We start from the raw sequence: 20,673 nt of genomic DNA, 5'->3' as shown, positions 1-20,673 counted from the left end.
GTTCATTCAGAGAGCTGCCCCGCACCACCCCCTGCACCAATAGCTCAGGACCATTCTGCAGCCTCTGATGCTCTCAGATTGCCAGCTGTGATTTCCTTTTCACCAGCCCAATGGGACTGCAGCATATGAGATGTTGACAAGATGACTTACCTCCTTAGGGGACACCAAGTGGGTAACTATGACAGGAAAGGTTTCTCCTGGAAAAGGTAGTGGTGGCAACAGGTACGAAGACAAAAGCTCTCCTTCAAATATCCCCTAGACCAAGACAGACTTCAGCTGAACATCATAATGAGTAACAAAATGGAAACTAACTTAGGTGTGACTTCTGGTGCAAAGGAGTTACCTAAGAAGGTGTATAATAATAAACACATTTTGTTTATTATTAAAAATAAACAGAAGCGTGTCCTTGATGAAAAAAACAGACATTGCAAAGTACAGAGATGTTCTCAGCAGCACAGCACTGTCCAGTGTATCTTCTTTTAGAGCCGTGTATTTTACAGTTTCAATTCTACATGCCATTACTGCATTTGGTTCATCACAAAATAAACCCTCGTGCATTAAATTATACTTTTAGAAACACAGATAGCACACAGCTCAGCTAGATCATAGGTCATGAAGAGAGCTCCTATTATCTCTTGTACTGAAAACATGACGTGTAACAAAATGTACAATTTCTCCAAAACACATTTTTACACATTTACTTGACCAACACTTTTCATTATGCCTCAAGCAAAGAGAAAAGCAGAAGCAGCATATGTAACTAGAAAATGAAACAAATTATGACCCTTTCTTCCCCCTGCAGAATCTGACAGAGGATGCAGTATAAAAAAATCATTATGTTCCTCAGACTTAACTAGGAAAAAAGAATTTTTTCCATTCAAAGTAGGTACTCCTGCATGTAAAGAAAGGATGTCTAACTAAATCATAGATATATATAAACTGAATGCCTGATTTCTGCAAAACTGTCAGGAGCACTGTGAGTCAGGAGCCACCTGACTACACCTGGACACACACACCTGGAATGAGAGTCACTGCTGTAAAGCTCAGCACACTTGGAGGTTCTGATGCATTCTCTCACATCCTACTGCCTACCAGGAATTTTTCAGGCTAATGCCTGAGCTAGGATTGTCGTATGCTAATGAAGACCAGCTCCCAAACTCATCAGTGCAGCTCAACAGAACTGCATCTCAAAGACAGTGACACACTGCAGCAATGGGTGCAGTGAGCTCTGCATAAGCCACCGTTAGCAGTTGCAAGGCTCACAAAATAGAAAAAAGTCCTTATCAGCTTAACTTACCCCAAATCACAGATTTGAAGCTGTGAAATGAAGTTACAAAACTATAGAATAAAACAATACATCATGGTTATGTAAAAACAATGTACTTCAGGTGGCTTGTGAGCATGGCTGCTTAGTCTCTACAGCTAAAGCCAGAGTTGATTATGTTTCAACATGTTCAGAGCTGCTTGTTTCCCACTTCTGCTGTTCCTGAGGTTCAGCTCGAGTTCTGGATGCCTTGCCTCTTTTCTGGTCTGCAACTGAACACTTCTGATGTCCATTTTCCTACAGATTTTTCTGAGTCACTTATTCCTGGAATGAACCTACTTAATGCTATTTTTCCTCAAGGAAAGCACTTCAGGCTTTCTGAACTGAAGCTTCTTGCTTGCAACCTTCTTACAGAGCTTTATTTTTGTTTCCCAAATTTAATTTTTATGTTAAAGGTACAAATCTCATTTCCAGATCCATATTTAGTTTGCTGAAAGCTGTGTGTCATGTGCTGAACTTTATGACAATGCAACAAGAGACTGATTTACAATTAGGTTTTCCATGGTTACTCAGTTCTAATATACACCAAGAGATTTTTTCTAACTGCATCACAAGCCCACTGGCATACAATTTGAGCCTTACACCAGCAGTGACAGCAGCAGACTCTGAACTGGAAAATTATTTTCTGAAGCAATGATGTATGTTGGAAAGAAAAGTACACTGGCAGACTTAAACAGAATTAAGAGAAAAATGCAGTAACAGTCTTAGCAATTTAAATAAACCTGATCTTCAGATTTCAAGGAACAAGTAGATTAAAACAAACACAGAGAAATTACTTATGTAGAGGGTTTTTGTGTTAAGACAATGAAGTTAGGTAGAAATGTTAATCTTCCCCTCAGGAACATCAGGTAAGTGTCCCAGACTGTTGGAATAAAGAACCTAAGTAATTCCCCTAGAAATCACTGGGTTTATGATGAAATACTTGACTTAATTTACTCCATCCTTGGATGTATTTCTGTGGGTAACTAATACCTTGAAGTGATAAAAATATTACCTTTTTCCTAGTGTTTTAGGTTTTAGAGGAACACAAAAACTAATTGGACTTCAAAGAGAAGTGCAAAAATCTCTTTTCATTACAGTGTCCATGAACAAACTCTTGGCAATTCGCTATTCCACAGAGCCTTATTAGCACATTGTAGCTCCCCGTGCTGTGCTGCAGACCTGTGTGCTCAGTCCTGCAGCTGCTTACAGCACAAAACCACACAAATATTAAAAAAGGAACAACAAATCCTCCGAGGTCACAACAAGCAACTGAATAATCTCTCCAGTGTTAGAACAGCAACAGCAAAAGGCACACACACACACGTGTCTCACCAGCTTTTGTATGTCCTGGCAATCTTCAGCAACACAATACTTCTGGTATGCCATGAAGGACGAAAGTGACATCCCCCCAAAATACAGGTTGATGGACAACTTGCCCCATGGGTTATCTGGTAATTCCTATTTATACAGGACAAAACAGGATTGTAATAGTAGTAGTGGGACTGCAGTTTTAGAAATAGTGGTCAAGAATTCAAACTCCTCATGCTGATGTGCACAACACTCAAAGATACAAGACCAGGATGCCTATTAACATCAGTTATAACACAAATGGGAATATCTCGCTTTCTGAAATGGCAGCACCAGTTGCTCATTATCCCATGTTTGCTCACTCAAACCCTTCTCCTTCTCAATTTACCATTAAACTGTCTGAAATGCCTTGTTTTCAGACAATTCAGATGACGTGTTTCCCTATAATTTTAATAAATATTCAAGCACATCCACACTTAGTTACGTCAGAATTTTATCACTTAAAATAGAACAATTTATGCTGTTGATAGGTAGGTTACTCGTCCAAATGACAACTCAATATGAGCAGGGTGTAAAAGCAGCACTAACTCTAATGGACATATTTGAGGCCTGAGAACTATAATAAAGGTAAAGTTGCAGGAGAAATAAGTTTAGTTGCGATTTTTGTTTTGTCTAAGAAATACACTTACTGCTATACTCCATCTACCATTCTTAATGACAGTTAAAAGCAAAAAGACAACAAAAAGTTTGCTTCATTCCACATCTATGAATAAATTAGGCTACCTCGACATGAATTTCAACCTCTTCATTTTTGAGGAGTTCTTGAAGGTAATCTACTGCATCCTGCTGCCAAAAATTTCCAATCTATTTGGAGAAAAGCAAGAAACCCACATATTAAGATGTTAACAAGTAATATTCTTCCTATTCTTAGGGCAGATAGAAATACTTCACTACCATTAAAGAAAAAAATCTGACTTGAAAACACACGTCATTAATTTGATTTGTCTACAATCACTTAAATATGATCTGCTATTTGGTGCACTAAAATTTATGTGACAATGCAACCCACAATTTTCAGATCCTGAAATGGCTTAGAAAGAGATGCTGCTTGCCAAATTTAATTGATACTATGTGCTCAATAATGTATGTGTACAAAATTATCTGAAGCATAAACCAAAGAATTACACAATCTAAGATAACACACAACAAAACACAAAATACCTTAAATACTTCTTTTATTCTTTGCTCTGTTTACTTTCCAACCTGTAGGCTTACAAGCCTTTCATAGAATCATAGAACGGTTTGGGTTGGAAAGGACTTTTAAAGATTGAGTTTCAACCCTCCTGCTTGTAGGCAGGGACACCTTCCACTAGTCCAGGTTGCTCCAAGCCCCCTCCAACCTGGCCCTGAACACTTTAGCAATGGGGCATCAACAACATCCCTGGGCAGCCTGTTCCCATGTCTCACCACCCTTGTAGTGAAGAGTTTCTTCCTAGTATCAAATGTAAACCTGCCCTCTTGTCAGTTTGAAGATATTCCCCCTTGTCCTATCGCTCCATGACCTTGCAAGGAGTCCCTACCCAGCTCTCTTGCAGTCCCCTTCAGGTACTGAAAGGTGCTGAAGGATCTCCATGGAGCCTTCTCTTCTGAAGGATGAACAGCCCTAACTCTCTCAGCCTGTCTTCACAGGAGAGGTGCTCCAGCTCCCTGATCTTCATTGCCCTCCTCTGGACTAGCTCCCGCAGGTGCTGTTCTTCAGGTGTTCTCCTGCTGACTTGCGATCCCTCTCCAGGCTTGGCCTGTCTACGGACCAAAGACGCTCTCCCTCTTTTGAGAGGTGGGCCCTGCGGGACGCCCGCAGACCAGGTTCCTCAAAGTGAGTGCCACTGCCCAAGCAGCCAAACCACTGGCTGTGGCAACACTCCTGTAATGACTTCTTAACTCACCAGACTGGACTGAACCTCTCAAACCCCTTCCCTCTGACAGGCAGGACTGATGAAAAGACTACTGGCAGTCCACAGATCCTTACAAACACTCTTGGAATCTGCAACACCTGCAGACACAGCCAGAGCAGCCTGAGGAGTCTCACTGGTGCTAAGAGGAGTGGATAACTCATGCAGCGGGTAACAGTGGCTGCACTGTATGAGGCCTGGCAGCCTCTCAGTGATGTCCCTGACACAAGCAGGCAGCAGCACCACCTAGGTGACACTCCTCAGCCTCGGCTCTCTCCTGATGTTGACGGCTCTGTCCTCATCAGCCTGCAGAGTGACAAAGCAGTGCTGCAAGTGCACCTCACACTCTGGGGAGAATCTCTTCTTCTTGCAGGTCCCTGCCATTGCAAACTTCCATTCTTCTGCACTATTGCCCCTTCTCTCTTCTACAAGTGCTTCTGGGACAGCTTCTGGCTGTTTGGCTGTGGGTCCACTGCAGACTGCACTTGGAATCAGCTCCTTCTCAGCCTCCCTGATGCCACACAGCCCTCTCACCTGCTGCAGGAGGTTTCCTACCTTTTGCTAGCAAGTCTGCTGCCTGTCCCTGCCCCACATATTGCAGACACCCCCCACCCCTACTGGAGCTGCTTCCTTACTCTATCAGTTTAGCTGTTTCCAGTAATAAAAGTAAGCTGGTAATTTCAGTAATTCACTTTTACTAAGTGCACCATTCAAAGTAAGCAAGGTGTGATGGTATGTGAAGATGTTATTTACACACCAATTACTTACTGACAAAAACCCCTATAACAATTCACCTGTATTAGTTTAGATTGTTTCCTACACAGCCAAGTTCAGAACATTAGAAGCACAGTTTTGCAGGACTTGAAGAGGTCAGATTGTCTGGCCATTCTACATTAAGAAACCCAGGCCTTACTTTCTATTGCTGCTATACGAATTAGCATTTCAGAGTATGCCCCTGCTACCCGTGCAGTGCCCTGTCTCACGAAGGTTTAACTCCACTGACAGCTGCCTTTGAAGCATGCTCCCCTCATAAAGCAGATCTGCTGGGTCCTGATAAGGACTTGCTGCAACAATCCTCATCAGCTCCTCTCTGAATCCTTTCAGGCGAGAGAAGATGCCAGCAACTACTCTCAACCTTTCTGACTAAGCAGTGTATTCATTTGGGTAACTCCCTACTAACACACAAGTGTGCCATTACTCACCGGCAGCATCTTGTAGAGCTGACAGGGGATGCAAAATGGAGGAATGCCAGTGTAAAATGTAGTTGGATACAGGTGACACTGAGGAATGCTCTCTATGTAACCATGATCTATGTACCGTACCTATGGGAAATGCAAAGATTTCCTGAAATAATTCCTGGTTTCTATGTTAGGTTTAGTAACAGAATGTGTTCATCTACAGCGTTACTTTTATGGAGGAAAAAACAATGGTTTGATGGTAAGTAGGTGATGTGAAAAAGTGGAAAAAAAAGGAAGGATTAAAAAAGTGGTAATGGCAGATTAGAAGTTCAGTTCATAAACTTCTTTTGCAAGAATTCCTACCTTTTGTGGAATAACCAATATCAGCTTAAAATTGAAAGAAAAAAATTTTGTGAACTAGGATAGGGTCAGATTTTGCAAATCTGCACTCAAAAATCATGAGTAGACTCAAGAGCTTAGGTAAGATTAACTGTTAATGAGAATAAGCTCTATACCCGTGCAGCTTTTTACTTAAAGAAAACTTATGACTATGAAAACTACAGGAAAAACTGTGACAACTGGAATAGGTAGACAGATTTGATCTTTAAAATAAATGTAAAAATGAGGACAGTAATCAACATTTAAGCAGAATGAACATCTGCATAGTCAGGTCAGCTGAGTTAAAAAATGTGAAATCCGTTATTTTAGAGGATTGGCTTATTTGCCTTTTTTAAAAACATACGTATGCAGATATACACACACCCTCCCTCCCCCATACAATCAAACTTACCTGGAGAGTACTACCACTGACTTCTACAATCTTGGCTCGATACCACACAGTATCTGGTCCTCTTACAACACAAGCTTCTCCCTTCTTCCAGCAGTAGGGTATTAGGAGACCAAGGCCTTTGAAGGTATTTTGTATTTCAGCCATCAATTTATTTAGTGCAGGTTCTTGGGGGAGAAGCCAAAAAAAAAAAAAAAAAAGATTAAAAATAGTCTCTAACATTCATGCAAAATATTTCAATCACTAAACCTCATCAGATTCAGATGAAGACATGTATGAACATAAAACATGTGCTACTCCAAAATCTATTTTCCAACACTGATACAATAGTATCAGTTCAATATCTAGTATATGCAAAAGAGTTACTACTGGACACAAACAGTAAACTGCATTTCCAATTCTAAAGCCATTAGTAATTCTGAATTCTAATCTCAAAAGAACTTATAGCGGAGTCTATGAGTTTTTTAACTGACACCCAGGCAGCACTAATACCAGAGCCAAACAAAGCATGAAGAAGACACCAACTCCCAAGACCACTGTTTCAGTGGCAGGACACCATGAAACAACACAGAAAAGGTGTCCAGAAGAACCTCTTCTGCTACAGATACCACCTACAGCAATAACTGCAGGAAAAATACACAGTCTTGTGTAAGTGGGGTTACTGTGCCTTGAATTTTAAAGTTTTATGAATAAAAATAGTTCCATAATCTAGTAGTTAAATGTACTTGTGGAGCAAAAAAGAAAACTAGTGTTCTCATATGTAAATACTTCTCTAAAGCACAATACACTAACAAGGAACTGAGGAGTGACACTGCATCTGTCAGAAGAAAATGAACCTCTTTCAAACAGTACAAACAGAAAACGTTGTGAGATACAGAATGTAACACAATGCAAATAAAAAGCCTGAAGCAATCTGAGCTTATACTGAAGGAAAAAAATACAGTAGTATCAGAGAACCAAGCTAACTTCCAAGAATCTTTATTACTATCTTCATCACTTTGAAGTAAATTATTTCATTTACTTTATCAGTCAACATTACAAAATAAAGCACTTGCTACTTTACCCACTACAGCCTAGAGAAGAAAGGCAAGTAATCTGTCCATCCAAGTGCTTTGGGTTTTCGGATTTCTTGGGAGGGTGGAAGGACAGGAAAGCTGATTTAAGGACAGAGAATCCTTGCCCCTCACACCAAAGGATATCATCTCCCAATAGGAATCTCTCAGAACAGGGAACATGTACCAGATAGGTTTCTAGCATACATTCTGATACCCCAGAGCACTCAGATTCATAAATGTATTTTCTTCTATGTAAACTCACCAAATGATTTTGGTATTACATAAATAGTTCCATCACCTCCAATACAACTCACTACAGCCTGGAAAATTTTTGCTTCAGGAATAATGGGAGATTTATATACTTCATCCATTCCTGAATGAGGCAGTGGCTTGTACGTTTTGAGTGATTTTTGTTTGCTCTCTGAAATAGTGGTATTTTCCTCTGGAACAGCCCTGTTTCTTGCACATGTGATTTTGGAATTGCAATCGTCCAGATGTGTGTTCTCCTGCTCAAAATGTACTTCAAGATGTTCCCTGGAGACTGAGCAAGCCCCTTCAGCTTTACCAGTTCTAGAAAATTCAATCAAATATCAATATATTAATCGACAAAGAACTTGCAAAGTACAAAACCGTAAAATAATACAACTAAGAAAACCAAACACACAAAAGTGGCAAAGGCTTCTCAAAATACTGTCAAGCATCTTGTCTACAAACTTAGAGAACCGAAGTGTGCCATGGATGCAACGAATAATGTTATACTCAAGTTCACTGAAGACGGAGTTCTGTTGCTAGAACTGTAGAACACAATCCAAATTTTTTAATTTACTTATTAGTTTGATAATAAGAACACCAGAGTCTGAGAGAACATAAAAGGAAAGTATCCAAACCTTCTGTTTCTAAGAGCCAAGCCCTGTGCAATAAGGTATTCAGAAGTATCAGTCATTTTTCCTGTTTCATCTTTGCAAAAAATTTTCACAGGCAACGCACAACCCGCATCATTTTCCTGGAAAAAATGGGAGAGCTGAACAACACATTACAAATATGCATTTCCACTAAACTACAGGCATATTTTTCATTTTATTGCTACTGTCAATCAGACATCCCTGAACAACTGATGCCCACATGAGAAGACACAAATTTATTTCATCCATATGACAATTCCCATCATTTTACCAACTGTTCTTCACACGACATCAAAAAAAGTTGCAGAATAAAAACTTGCTTTTCCCCTCAACTTTTAAAATAGAATCAAGTGCCAAACACTTGTCTTCCAGCAGGAGCTTTAAACCCATGCATAAATAACTTCACTCATCGCTGCTTTTATTTCCACACACACTGTAGAATACCACTGGCAGCTGCCAACAGATACTGAACAAATCAAACCCTTCTAATAATCCTGGTTTGTTTTTTTTTTTTAAACCATGCAAGAGGTCAATTACTAATGATATTCATACAGCACTGGATTAATTCTTTCAGTCTCTGAGGCTTGAAAACTAATAGTGTAGCTGCTGAAATCATTCTCATCAAGAACCTGAGCAGCTTGCTTATCTGTCCATAAAGGCTGTCAGCATCTGGTGATCCCAAAGATACAGCTACTATACTTAGTAACTAAATATATCAAAGATGAAGTTCTCTCCAAACTGGCGGAGTCAACTGCCTTAATGCTCCAGTGAATAACAAGAGTAAAGCAGAAAGAAGAAAAAGCACCTTTTTCCCTAGAGCAGACAGCTATCCAATCAAAGTTCTACTCAGGACTTTTTGAAAGGTAAAATATTCAGGAAAAACTCCTGAATTAATAGACAGCCTAACAGAAATTTTATAAATACCACTGGTTTTGATTACCAACCTGTACGACTATTTTCACTTGTGCTCCAGTTAGGTAATAGGATAAGCATTCACACACTGTTGCTGTCCACTGCGTGCTTCCACCTGTTGGTCTAACATAGAACAAATTATAATCTTTAGGTACAAGAGAAGTTGGCATCTCCTGAGTGTAACCACCAACTCTTCCTTCTACTAAAAATTTGTTGGTTTTTTTTTTTTTAACTGCTAAACTGCTACAGAAAAAAGAGACAATCTCTATTGCAGGCAAGAGTAAAGTGAAATCACTATTAATTTCTGGATCTCTGTGACAGGAAAAATTAAAAACTACAACCCCAGAACTTCAAAATGAGGAGGATTATGAGTTCTAGAAGTTATGACACCTGTCACAACAGTCTAGAAGAGACCTTCTGTACAGTTTCATGCGATCCGATTCATGTCAAATTCTGAGCCAAGGAAAAAAGAATTCAGAGAAATAAATCTGTTCACTATTTTATAACTCATCCTGCAAATCTTATTTATTTCTATAGCACAGTTTTTGCTTACTACTATGCAGAATAATCCTTAGAAAAAACTCCAAACCTTTATAAAATAAATCACAGCCACCACCCCATTTCTTTATTCAAAAAGCAAACCACATTCAAATATTGGATAATCAGTGCTAACAAAGGTATGTCATTACTAGTTTCTAATGCTGCTACTCAGTATAAAGGAAAGGCTACCTTATTTCTGTCAGCGAACATTCTATAGCTAGCATCCTAATATTCTTGATACTTTCCTCAAGTTTTCTTAGACAGCTGACCTCCACTGTTTTTTCAGCTCCAGAATCATAGAGTAGTACCTGTTACATGCAAGAAACAATGGAACAGAAATAAACCCCCTCTCTTACTGTTATCTACAAGAAATGATAATTCAAAGCATTCCTGAGGAGGTTAAAAAACATTTCAAACATTACCAGGATTCAACAAATGCCTTTTGCACTGAAATACTTCATCACAATACAAGCAATTACCACAGCATCACAACGGGAAAAACCACACAAATATGCTCAAAGGGGGTTAAACAACTTTACTGAATTCAGTAAACCAAAAAAAAGCTGAAATAGCTCCCCTCCACCCCTTGATTTTTATTCTGATGGGGTTAAATAGCTGTTTGAAAGCTCTTAGGCTCAGGAGGCAGATGATGCAAACTTGAAGTACACAAAGTCCCATTTCTGCTTCTTACTAAAAAGACCCCTGAGCAAAACCTGATGATGGTGGAGAAGAATCAATGGCAATCCAGTCCTGGATTACCTGTATGACCAAAAAGCTATTCTTACTTTTGAGACACATAAGTATCTAGTCCCAAAATGCTTTTTCTGGTCCCAACTATTTTCAATTTGGTAGAACAAAATGCATGTTTCAAGCATGTGTGAGGCTACCGGGGAAAATGTTATAGCCTCATGGCACAGTGCATCACCATCAGTTTAGGGTTCATGCAACTGCATGACTACATGGGTTCCTGTGGTGTTGCACTGGGTTCAACTGGCTCCATCTTTTAACAAGGATCATTAAGTTTGAATTACTGTGACCCTCAGTTTCACACACCTTCTGGAACCTAAAAAGAATTGTTAAACTATAGCTTGAGAATCTCTGCCATGTTCCAAAGGGCACTGTAAATAGAGAGGAAGTCAACCTCATGAGCCTTCCTCAACTACCAGACACATGCTAAAGGCACCTGAGCTTTGAGGAGGCAGTCAATTAATTTGCAGCAATGTACAATGCAACTTAAACTCTCAACAAAAGACTGTGTGAGAAAATATTAACACAGAAGTAAGAAACAAAGATTTGACCTTATTTTAATCAGTGAATGCTTACAAGTTTAGAAATAAAAAGTATGAACCCCGTTATGATAAGAGCTCTACCTCTGCACTTGTTTCAGAGACAATCCTGCTTATCTGACCTCTTTGCCACTGTCCCACATCAGGTACATAAACAGCACAGTGCATCTTACTCTTCCACTTCACAGACTGTGGCTGGGATTCTTTGTAGATGGAAGCCATGTCCTCCTGCAAACTACAAATCAAAAAACTGCTTTTCTAGTGATAAACTTTAATGCAGTAAATAAAGCGCTTATTCAGTCATTGTTTAACTAGCACACAGTGAAGTTTCACTGTTTCAAAAGATGCACAGTACTGCAGTTTTTCCTCATGACATGTTAGAAATACATGAAGCAGGAGTTACAACACACGTGCATCCTGATTAAAACCACAAACCTGCCACGTTAACTTAGACACTGGAATTAACGTGAGCAGTCCCGAGTGCTTTGTATGGCACTATTTGAAAGCTTCACTGTTTTCTCTTGACAACTTGAGAGTGTGGTACTCAATGTCATGACTATGTAACCAGGTAGTTACAGCCAAAGACGATGGAAAGATAAACTAAAAAATAAGCAGCTTGCACTAAACCATGACATATTCTTTTAACCATCTTCAGAGAGTAGGCACAAGTACCTAAATGTTACCTAAATATCTACCAAAGGCAGGCTGATACACTATGTCTAAAAACTGCCTTCAAACTTCCTAACAGTACTGGAAGCATCCTGAAAAAAACCCCTGCAACTACGACTAATAGTAAGTTCTACGACTTGGGGTACAGGTTTTATTTAACCAGATTTCTAATGAAGGAATAGGAAGGAGAGAAGAAAAAGCAGAAAGGCCTAATCTTTTTGGACAGTGTTGCATTCATCAGATGCCAATACTTACTACAATAAAATTAATTTGAAATATGAGTGAGATCATGTCCTTAATTTGGAATCAGAACTATTTAATAAGCCACAACGTAGTGCCAACCTCTCTTCTATGCTTTCCTCAACAAAGGCAAGTAAGTCAGCAGCCTTTGAGAAGTACACAGTGTCAAATGCAACTCCAATTAGAGTTTGCTCTAACTATACTTCACCACTTTGTAATAAGAACACCTAAACTGAAGAAAAGTTATTTGAATTTTAGTACCTTTTCTGTATACTTTCTGATGACAGCAATTGGACAAAAATTTTACTAGGAGACACAACATGACTAATTCTCCCATGTAACTCCTTGTTACAAAGTGATCTGAAATCTCCTTCATCCACAGGTTCCATGTCTATAGGAATTAAAGATTCTGAGGTTTTAGAAATTTCTTCTAAAGGATCATCCCATATTTCATTGGGCCTTACTTCAGTTCTTTCAGTGTACCTGTAAAGAGCCCAAAATAATTAGAATGCGAAGTTTAAACAGATTTTAAACAAAGTGAAAAAGCTCAATAACAAAATGACAGAATTATTCAACATGGAAGTGAGTAGTAGCTTAGACAAAAACATTTATAAACGCTACTTCGGAAACACTCATGATAGTAACGTTCTTATTCTCCTTCATAAAGTATCCCTGCACATTCTTCTCTCATCTTGCCCTTATGCAGGCATTCATGAGAAAGTGTGACATATGAGCTCTAAAGAGCTAGAATAAAGCAAGCCAAAGCCCCCCAAAGAGCCTTCTGCCTCTACTCCCCAAAAGAAACACCATTCCAACTAAAAGCCACAGTGTGCCAGGCGTAATGTTGGTAGCTGGGGTCAGAGGCTGCAGGGGTGACCTGCGACAGCAGAGCCCAGGTGCTGCCCCACAGCAGACACTGCTCTGCAACATCCCCCCCACCCCCAGGACAGGGCTGGGCTCCTCCTTCAGTGAAGCTGATGGCACCTCTCATTTAAGGAAGGGCAGAAAACTTCAGGGAGAGAGAAGAGGGAACAGAAGAAACAGCATAGGCAACACCAAGATCATAAAAACAGAAGATCTGGAGTGAGCCTCTTGCCCCCACAAAGTAAGGGACAAAGGCTTGTGGAGGGTCCACTCTAAAGCACAGGAAGAAAAGAAGTGTCCTAACCCCAACTCCCTGCACTACTCACTGCCTCCCTGAATGGACTGAGTGCAACTCAAGGGCAGGAGAGGAAAGAGAGGTGTTTGGAATAAATGTGACCCTGGGAAACAGGGAGGGTAAGTGCTATAAATGTTTGTCTTCTGTGTACCAATGCCTGAATTAGTAATTAAATGTTTATGCTAATTAGTAATAACTAAGTAAAATCAAGTCTGTTTTGCCTGCAACAGTACTTGGTAAGTGATTTCTCTGCCTTTATTTTGACCCATGAGTTTCCTTGCTCATGTTTATTTTCTCCCCAGTCCAACTAAAGAAGGAGCAGTGAGGAAGTGACCGTAAAATCCACCTTAGTCAAGTGATCAGTGTCACACACCAACTTATGTTAAAGGAATATACCCTACTGATTGAAGGCTGGAAGCAGGCATCTAAGTACAGATGGAACACAACAGAATACCTTTTGTGACAGGGAAAAAACAACCTGGCTGTTCAGGTTGCTTAACTTACAAAATCTTACTAAAAATTGTGCCTGTGACAGTATAAGAGTGTTACTAAGATTTAATTACATTTCTGAGCTAAGAGAGGAAATCCACTGACATGCTTCCTCCTGAAAAAAGCAAATTCAGGAATTTCCTTCTGGAATGAAAACTTCCCATCTAATGATCTATTTCCACCAGTATTCAAAAACTATTAATCAAAGAGTAACTACAGGTTTTCATGAATACAGCCCATGGATTATCTTGGTAAAAAGCCAGCAAATTAAGAGCAGCAGTGTTACATCCTCATCAGCCTCATCTCCACCACCACACTTCCCGAGACTGCTGTCCTCCCAATTCTCCTGTTGCTGTCATAGCTGGTTACCCAAGTGTTTTCTAGTAAGAGACCTTCCAAAGAGATGACTTACCTTAGGTGCAGGTTAAATACACAAATTCTTTTTCTTACTACCTGGGAATGGGAACCTTGTAATCACTTTGGGAAGATGTGGCACTTAGGGACACCAAAATTACGACGCAAATATTTGATCTCCAATTTTTTCACAGGTACAACTTCATTACATTAGTCAAGATTTAATTTGAGAATTCAGCTGTCAAACTGCAGAGTTACATTCTAAATTACACCAGCTGATGAATGTGATTTGAAAATTAATTTATCGCATACATGGCAAATTCCAGCCACTGGAGGTGACATACCAGCACCAGTAATTTCAATACACAAACTCTGTATTTCCAAATACTTCAAAAGTTATGCACGGTGTATTTACCCAGGTATGTAGGATGCTAGGTCTTCCTCAACTAGCTGGCAGTTAATACTAAATTCTCTCCCATTATCAGCAGAGGCACTGAAGAGCTCAACAGATAAGATGTTATTATCTAAAATTTCTGTGAATGAATAATATCAATATAATTAGTGCCAATCAGTAACAGTATGAAGGTTATGGTTTTAGAGGAACGAAAAACAGTACTGAAAGACAGAATACTGCAACATTACATTTGATGTACAAAAATGAACATCAACAGTATGTAGAGGCTTAGCTTTGCACATATCTATAAAATTAACTTAAAACACACCAATAATCACAAAATATTTTTGTACAATACCCCCAACTGCTACACAATTCCATTTGTTAGATAGGTTCCAAACCTCCATTCCACAGGGAAAAATAAGTAGCTACATATGAACAATAGATGGTATTGAGCAAAATCCTACTACTGCAAGTGTTATCTGAAATTTTTATTTTTTTAAGCAGTATTTTAGAGCAGCAGCCATCACACTCCCAGCTACCAATAAAGTCAGTAAACATCAAGGACACCTAGTACTTCTGGAAACAAGCCCATCTGAATAACCATAAAACACTTGTATCATGTAACACTGGTGTCGTCTGTAAGAGAAGACATGAACAGAGCTTTTGTAACAAGTTTTATCTGTTTTGTCTTCTCCAATTAGAGGACAGAATTTAGATACTCTCACTCCAGGCTATCTCTAGCAGGTATGAACATAACCATTTCAAATAAATACTATTTTAAATATCGAAGTGATTGTTTCTACATTTGAGTCAACTTAATAATATGTAAATAGAAATCAATACACTCTTGATAGCTTACCAATAACTGAACACAACGTAAGCTTATCTTCAGTCATTTCTTCAAATCTTTCCGTGGCTTTTCTGTTCCATTCATTTGCCCCATTAAATGGCTCAATGCAAGCCAGCCTACACCTGACTGCCTGAAAAATAATTCAAGATTATGCAACTAACATCACATACAGATCCAGATAATCTCATTATGACTGAGTCACAGGCTTGGCTTTGCACTCATGCAAGACAGCACGACCTTGGCTTCTGGTTCCACATTACCACAACCTGATTTAGTTTAAAATGATCCCTCCCTTCCCCGTAGCTGAGCATGAACCTCAAATTCAGATATCTTGATGAAATACAAAGAACTTAAAATCTCTTTGCCTCCCTGACTTTAAAGCATAGAACTGGTACAGAGATCAGTAAATATTATTGCACAGACATGATAAAGAAAGTCTACTGGTGTGTACAATTAATTTTTAAAACCCTATCAACAAATAAAGTTTCAAATGAAGTTTCAAAATCTAGCATAATTATGACTGGTAACGAAAACTATCAAACAATGACAAAAAAAAAAATCCATTTATGTGTGTTATTTATTTGACAGAAATACTTTGCCATTTTCTTTCCCAGTCAGTTTTCCTCCTTGTCAAAAAGGGGAAACTCCAACCATTCCTCAAGCCAGGAAAACACACAACTTTAAATTATAAAAACCATACAAAAATATAATTAAAACACACCCTATTATCAGATTATCATTTAAAAAGGAAAACGCAAAAATTCATTTGGCTTATTATGGAAATAAATTTAATTTAAGTGAATTAAATACACATGTATATATGAATTGTATAAATACCTTCTCTGCAGGGCAACATTAAATTTAATTTACACCTGAATGATATTAAAAAAATTAAGGAGTTTTCAATATGGAACCAAAACACATTAAGTGAGACACATCCTAATGGTGGGCAAAAAGGAAGTTCCTTAATATTTTATTTATTTTATGTATTTCAGGAAGTGAACAACCCTCTCTTTCCCCTCTCATTCACTGAGATGCTGTTAATTTTGAGTGTTTAATCCAGGCATTTACCTTTTCTGGAAAGCTCAGAAACTCCTCTTTTACTCTGCGTATGTCTTTATTAGTTAAGTTAGCAACGTTGCCATAGTCAACGTATTTTACCAGAACTTCTTGACAACTTGGCAGCCCTTCAAGGAAAACAACCCAAGTTATTGTAACAAAAAATTAGTATCTGATACAGGTTAAAGCACCAGAATTTCAGAGCAAAACCCACATTCATGCCATATGATAACCAGTATTAATTTTTTCTGCATTTTTATAACACAATTCAAAACGTGTGCTCTTTAGAAGGCAGCTCTTTCAGGTTCCTGAAATGACAGCACTGGCATTTTGGCCCCCTAGCACGTGAGCACTTAGTGAGACACCGGCACACTGAATACACACCAATTAAATGTGTAAGCACACAACCATGCTACACTGCCCAAATATAGGCAACACAGACTCAGCACAAGCAAGACCCCCCTCCCCCCAGTCCCTTTGGAATTACTATGGAGAATTATTAACCAACACCAAATACACTCACAGCTTGGCTGGAAGAGCCAAAGCTGCAGTTCAAACCGTAATAGTAAGAGAAGTACTACTTTAAATAGTTATGTAATAGAATTTCAATAACCTCTAGAAAATGGACTACATTGCATCTCTGTTTAAAAAAGGACAGGTGTATAAACCAGTCTATTAATAGCAGAAGAATATGAATTAGTACTACTGACTTTATGAAACTACCTGGTAGCATCAGACTTCCTAGTAAAAATACTGGTTGTATGTTACTGCTCATATCCAGCATGTGACTCTGACCTACCAGCACATCTGATTCTGCAACCTAGCATTAGAGCAAAATAATCAATACTTCACCTATAATCTGTGCTCTGTACCAATTCCCATCCTCCTGTTTTGCAATGCAGGCTTGGCCTTCAACAGGGCAGAAAATTTCCAAGTTTTTACCATTCTCATGTTTATATATCTCCTGAATTTTCTCTGGAAGAGCTAAAGATTCCACACTCTCTCTCTGAAGTAAAAGCAACAAACCACATAAACACAGCAGATGTTCTTTTTTAATGTCATTTTTTCCTCTCTAAAGGGATAATTGTTTCCTAGTAGTGTACTTTCCAGTCTTCCCTCCAAAATTAAAGTGGTCACGAATACATAAAGTGAATTAAAGAGCCTAACAATTATTGAATATTGCCCTGTTCAATCACCATTCTAAACAGTAAAATACTGCACACCCACAAAGGAATTAATCATGTAACATAACTGACAAAACTTTCTGTGATTTTAAGAACTCCCAGAATTTAACTGGGATGACTGCTGGAGTTAATCTCAGCTATTAATTCTAGGAATCCTACCACTGGTAACAAGTGACAGAACTTAACAGAAGTTGTAGCTTATTTAGTGTGGACTACAAACAGCTCAACATTAAAATGTTTATTCATAGTTTTACCTAAACAGACTTTATTTCTAAACTTACCAAGCAGAGATAGAAATCACTTGGACTATTAATGTGACAAACCACAACAAAGACCTCTTCTCCTTCTTGTGGAATATTCGGCGGACTGTAGCGTGAGACGGTGCAGTTTTCTAACTGATTGGGAAACTGTAATTTAAACCTAAGGTGAACAAAATACAATTTTGAATAAAGTCAGTCAACATTAACTGAAAAGGAACCCTTTTATATTCAAATGTCAAATTTCCCATAAAAAACCCACAAAATGATCTTATAAAAAGAACTTGATTCATGTTTACATGTACACCTTAAACTTTCCTTCTTGCAGCTGGTGCAGCCAATTATCTGTAGTGCTTCTCCCACCACCTACCGCCAAAATCAAACAGATACCAGGCTCATTTCTGTGTGGTATTCTGTCTGTGATAGACACCAAGGGCTTCTCCTTTAGCCCCCTGTTATTTAATATTTGTACAGAAATATAAATTTTGCTGTTTTCTAAAATAAAGCTCCCTACCTAAATGAAGCCTGACTAGTGCAAATGAGTATGGCATGGTGCTTATTGGTGAAGGTGAAAAAAGGAAATCAACAGATACTGCTGAAGATTAATACATCATACATTAATATATGGAACACAGCAAAAGCAACCTGCTTGATAAAATTCAGTTGGTAAGCATTATTCTGTTATCAGTTACGGCATACAGGAGCATGAACTAAAGGAAGACACGTACCTTGCCAAATCTAAGAAAACTAATGCATCCTTGACAGACAGTGGTATGTTACCACTTATTTCATTAAATGGAGGTTTTCTCAAATCCACAATGAGAACACCATCCTCTTCTCTAAACACCATCATTGAAACAACTTTATTATTTACCATTTCTAAAAATTTTGTCTTTGCTTCCTCTCCCCAACCTTCATCCTGTATTAGAAAGAAAGAGTTACTGAGGATGTCAGAGAACATTACAACAAAAAATACAAATGGTAATTAAATAGAAGAAAGGAAGAAAGCACAGATGCATCTGAACAGATTAAATACTGAACATGGTCAGACTTGTCTAGTCCGTAGCCAGGACAGCACTGAATACAATTTCTGTTATGGACTACTACGTGTATTTAACTGTACAAAACTAAGTCAGATCGAAGGATTACAGTTTCCACCATTTTTCACCTGAAGATCTCCTCAGACTGTTCTGAGGAGAACCAGAACATAAACCAGAATTGTCTTACCTGTTTCATTTCATGACTTTCACATGAATTGAGAGAGCAGAAATGGAAGCTTGTCTTCTTGTGTCTTTACACAAATGCACAACATAATTTGATCAATTTCCACATTCCTGCTCTCCATGGCATCCTGCTGTATGACATTTTATCTACCCTGAAAAAGCCTGTCTGGATTTATTTCTCTGGGATCAAATTAATGCATTCCTCATTTGATACTGCAAATACGTGCCTTTTAGACACAGAAAAAAATGAAAGCACAAATAAGGAAGGCATTTTATCTACACTTGTGAAAACTGTTCCAGAAATCTCCTAAAGTTATTTCAGTCAACATCACACTGATAAAAACCTCTAAAAACTGACCAACAGTTAATACTGTCAGAAATGCACAGCTGTATTGGACTTAGTTCATTCCCATGTGATATGCATCAAGAACAAAGCAAGCCCAAATGAAAAGTGAATACTGAAGAAAATAATACTGCAATATATATCCTTACTTTTGTAATGGAATAAAGGCTGACAGTACTTTATTTGTTGTTATACTGAAAGAGAATAAATAACATTTTTCAATAGGTAGCAAAAATTTTTAAGTAACAAGTACAATCCATGAAGAGATTCGCTTAATAATTTTGAAGCCCTTTATTCTTTGTTAGGATGATTTCTGAAAGTTACTACTTGCATAGTTATCAGACAGACATGAAATAAGAGGATCAGTTTTGTGATCTGTTTTTGAACTTCACAAAAGAGCATGCCTGAAGTATGAGCAGTGAGATGTAAGCCTGAAATATGCGTCTGTAATCCCACAGGCTTTTTTAGACAGACTGCTATAAGCTCTTGTTTTCTTTCCAATGAAAGCAATGCAACAGATCTTTTTACAAAAGAATTTAACTTTTAAAAAAAAATACCCCCTGTACTCTTGAGTTTCCTTCTGTTTATACTGGAATAAGATAATTTTAAATGACATATTTAAGTTCTTTAATATAAATCTTATGAAGAAAGAAGTTCCTGAAATACTTCAAGCAGTTTGTACTTACTTCATTTTTGGGAACAACATCCTTCAGTGAGCACTGTACTGCTAAAGGGGGAACGGCTGCAAGCTCAGCATCAATGTGCTGGTCAGGCTTCCTCACAAACAGACAAATGTCATGTGTTTCAATAGTCAGCAGAGTAGCAGGATCAGGCCTTTCAGTGGGATCACATCTAATGTCAGTAGGAATAAATCCAGCATGAGCTTAAAAATCAAAAAAACCCAAACCCAATGCCTAAACCCCCCCAAACCAAACTCCAGACTTTTAAGTCATTATTGCAGTAATTGGCATAATGTCACATCAATAAAACAGAATTTTAAAGTCTCACTGAAATGCATTTTTTTTAAGCATTTAGTACTCACATGCTCTCTTTTACAATGCAAGTCTCAGTTAAATATTTTAATGTATGCAGACTTGTACACTTGTGAACTTAAATATAATGCCACCTTTTCCATGGGGAATATGCACAAAAAGAAAACCACAGTCATTTTGTATCTGGTTATCTGCCTGTGGGAAGGCAAGGAAGGACTTGTTTCTCAGTAG

General features: G+C 38.3%; 1 protein-coding gene across 2 annotated transcripts in view; it reads right to left on the bottom strand.

Annotated features, from left to right (window-relative positions):
- Nucleotides 1-20,673, bottom strand: part of RNF17 (ring finger protein 17) — a 40,754-nt gene that overhangs the window by 4,567 nt on the left and 15,514 nt on the right. For both annotated transcript variants that reach the window (XM_032099346.1, XM_032099347.1), the window contains 18 exons: nt 20,137-20,302; nt 18,613-18,803; nt 17,909-18,047; nt 17,296-17,449; nt 16,456-16,571; nt 15,394-15,514; nt 14,553-14,670; nt 12,397-12,618; nt 11,311-11,461; nt 10,130-10,248; nt 9,433-9,523; nt 8,474-8,589; nt 7,849-8,156; nt 6,535-6,698; nt 5,769-5,888; nt 3,398-3,478; nt 2,639-2,764; nt 151-255 (listed from right to left, as the gene is read on the bottom strand). In XM_032099346.1, the coding sequence (XP_031955237.1) occupies nt 151-255; nt 2,639-2,764; nt 3,398-3,478; nt 5,769-5,888; nt 6,535-6,698; nt 7,849-8,156; nt 8,474-8,589; nt 9,433-9,523; nt 10,130-10,248; nt 11,311-11,461; nt 12,397-12,618; nt 14,553-14,670; nt 15,394-15,514; nt 16,456-16,571; nt 17,296-17,449; nt 17,909-18,047; nt 18,613-18,803; nt 20,137-20,302 (2,608 nt within the window). The remainder of the gene's footprint in view (nt 1-150; nt 256-2,638; nt 2,765-3,397; nt 3,479-5,768; nt 5,889-6,534; nt 6,699-7,848; nt 8,157-8,473; nt 8,590-9,432; nt 9,524-10,129; nt 10,249-11,310; nt 11,462-12,396; nt 12,619-14,552; nt 14,671-15,393; nt 15,515-16,455; nt 16,572-17,295; nt 17,450-17,908; nt 18,048-18,612; nt 18,804-20,136; nt 20,303-20,673) is intronic.

The sequence above is a fragment of the Corvus moneduloides genome, chromosome 2 (assembly GCF_009650955.1).
Source record: "Corvus moneduloides isolate bCorMon1 chromosome 2, bCorMon1.pri, whole genome shotgun sequence".
Classification (NCBI taxonomy): Eukaryota; Metazoa; Chordata; class Aves; order Passeriformes; family Corvidae; genus Corvus; species Corvus moneduloides.
Note: the sequence above shows the minus strand (reverse complement) of the source record. Positions and strands in the feature narration are given on the sequence as shown.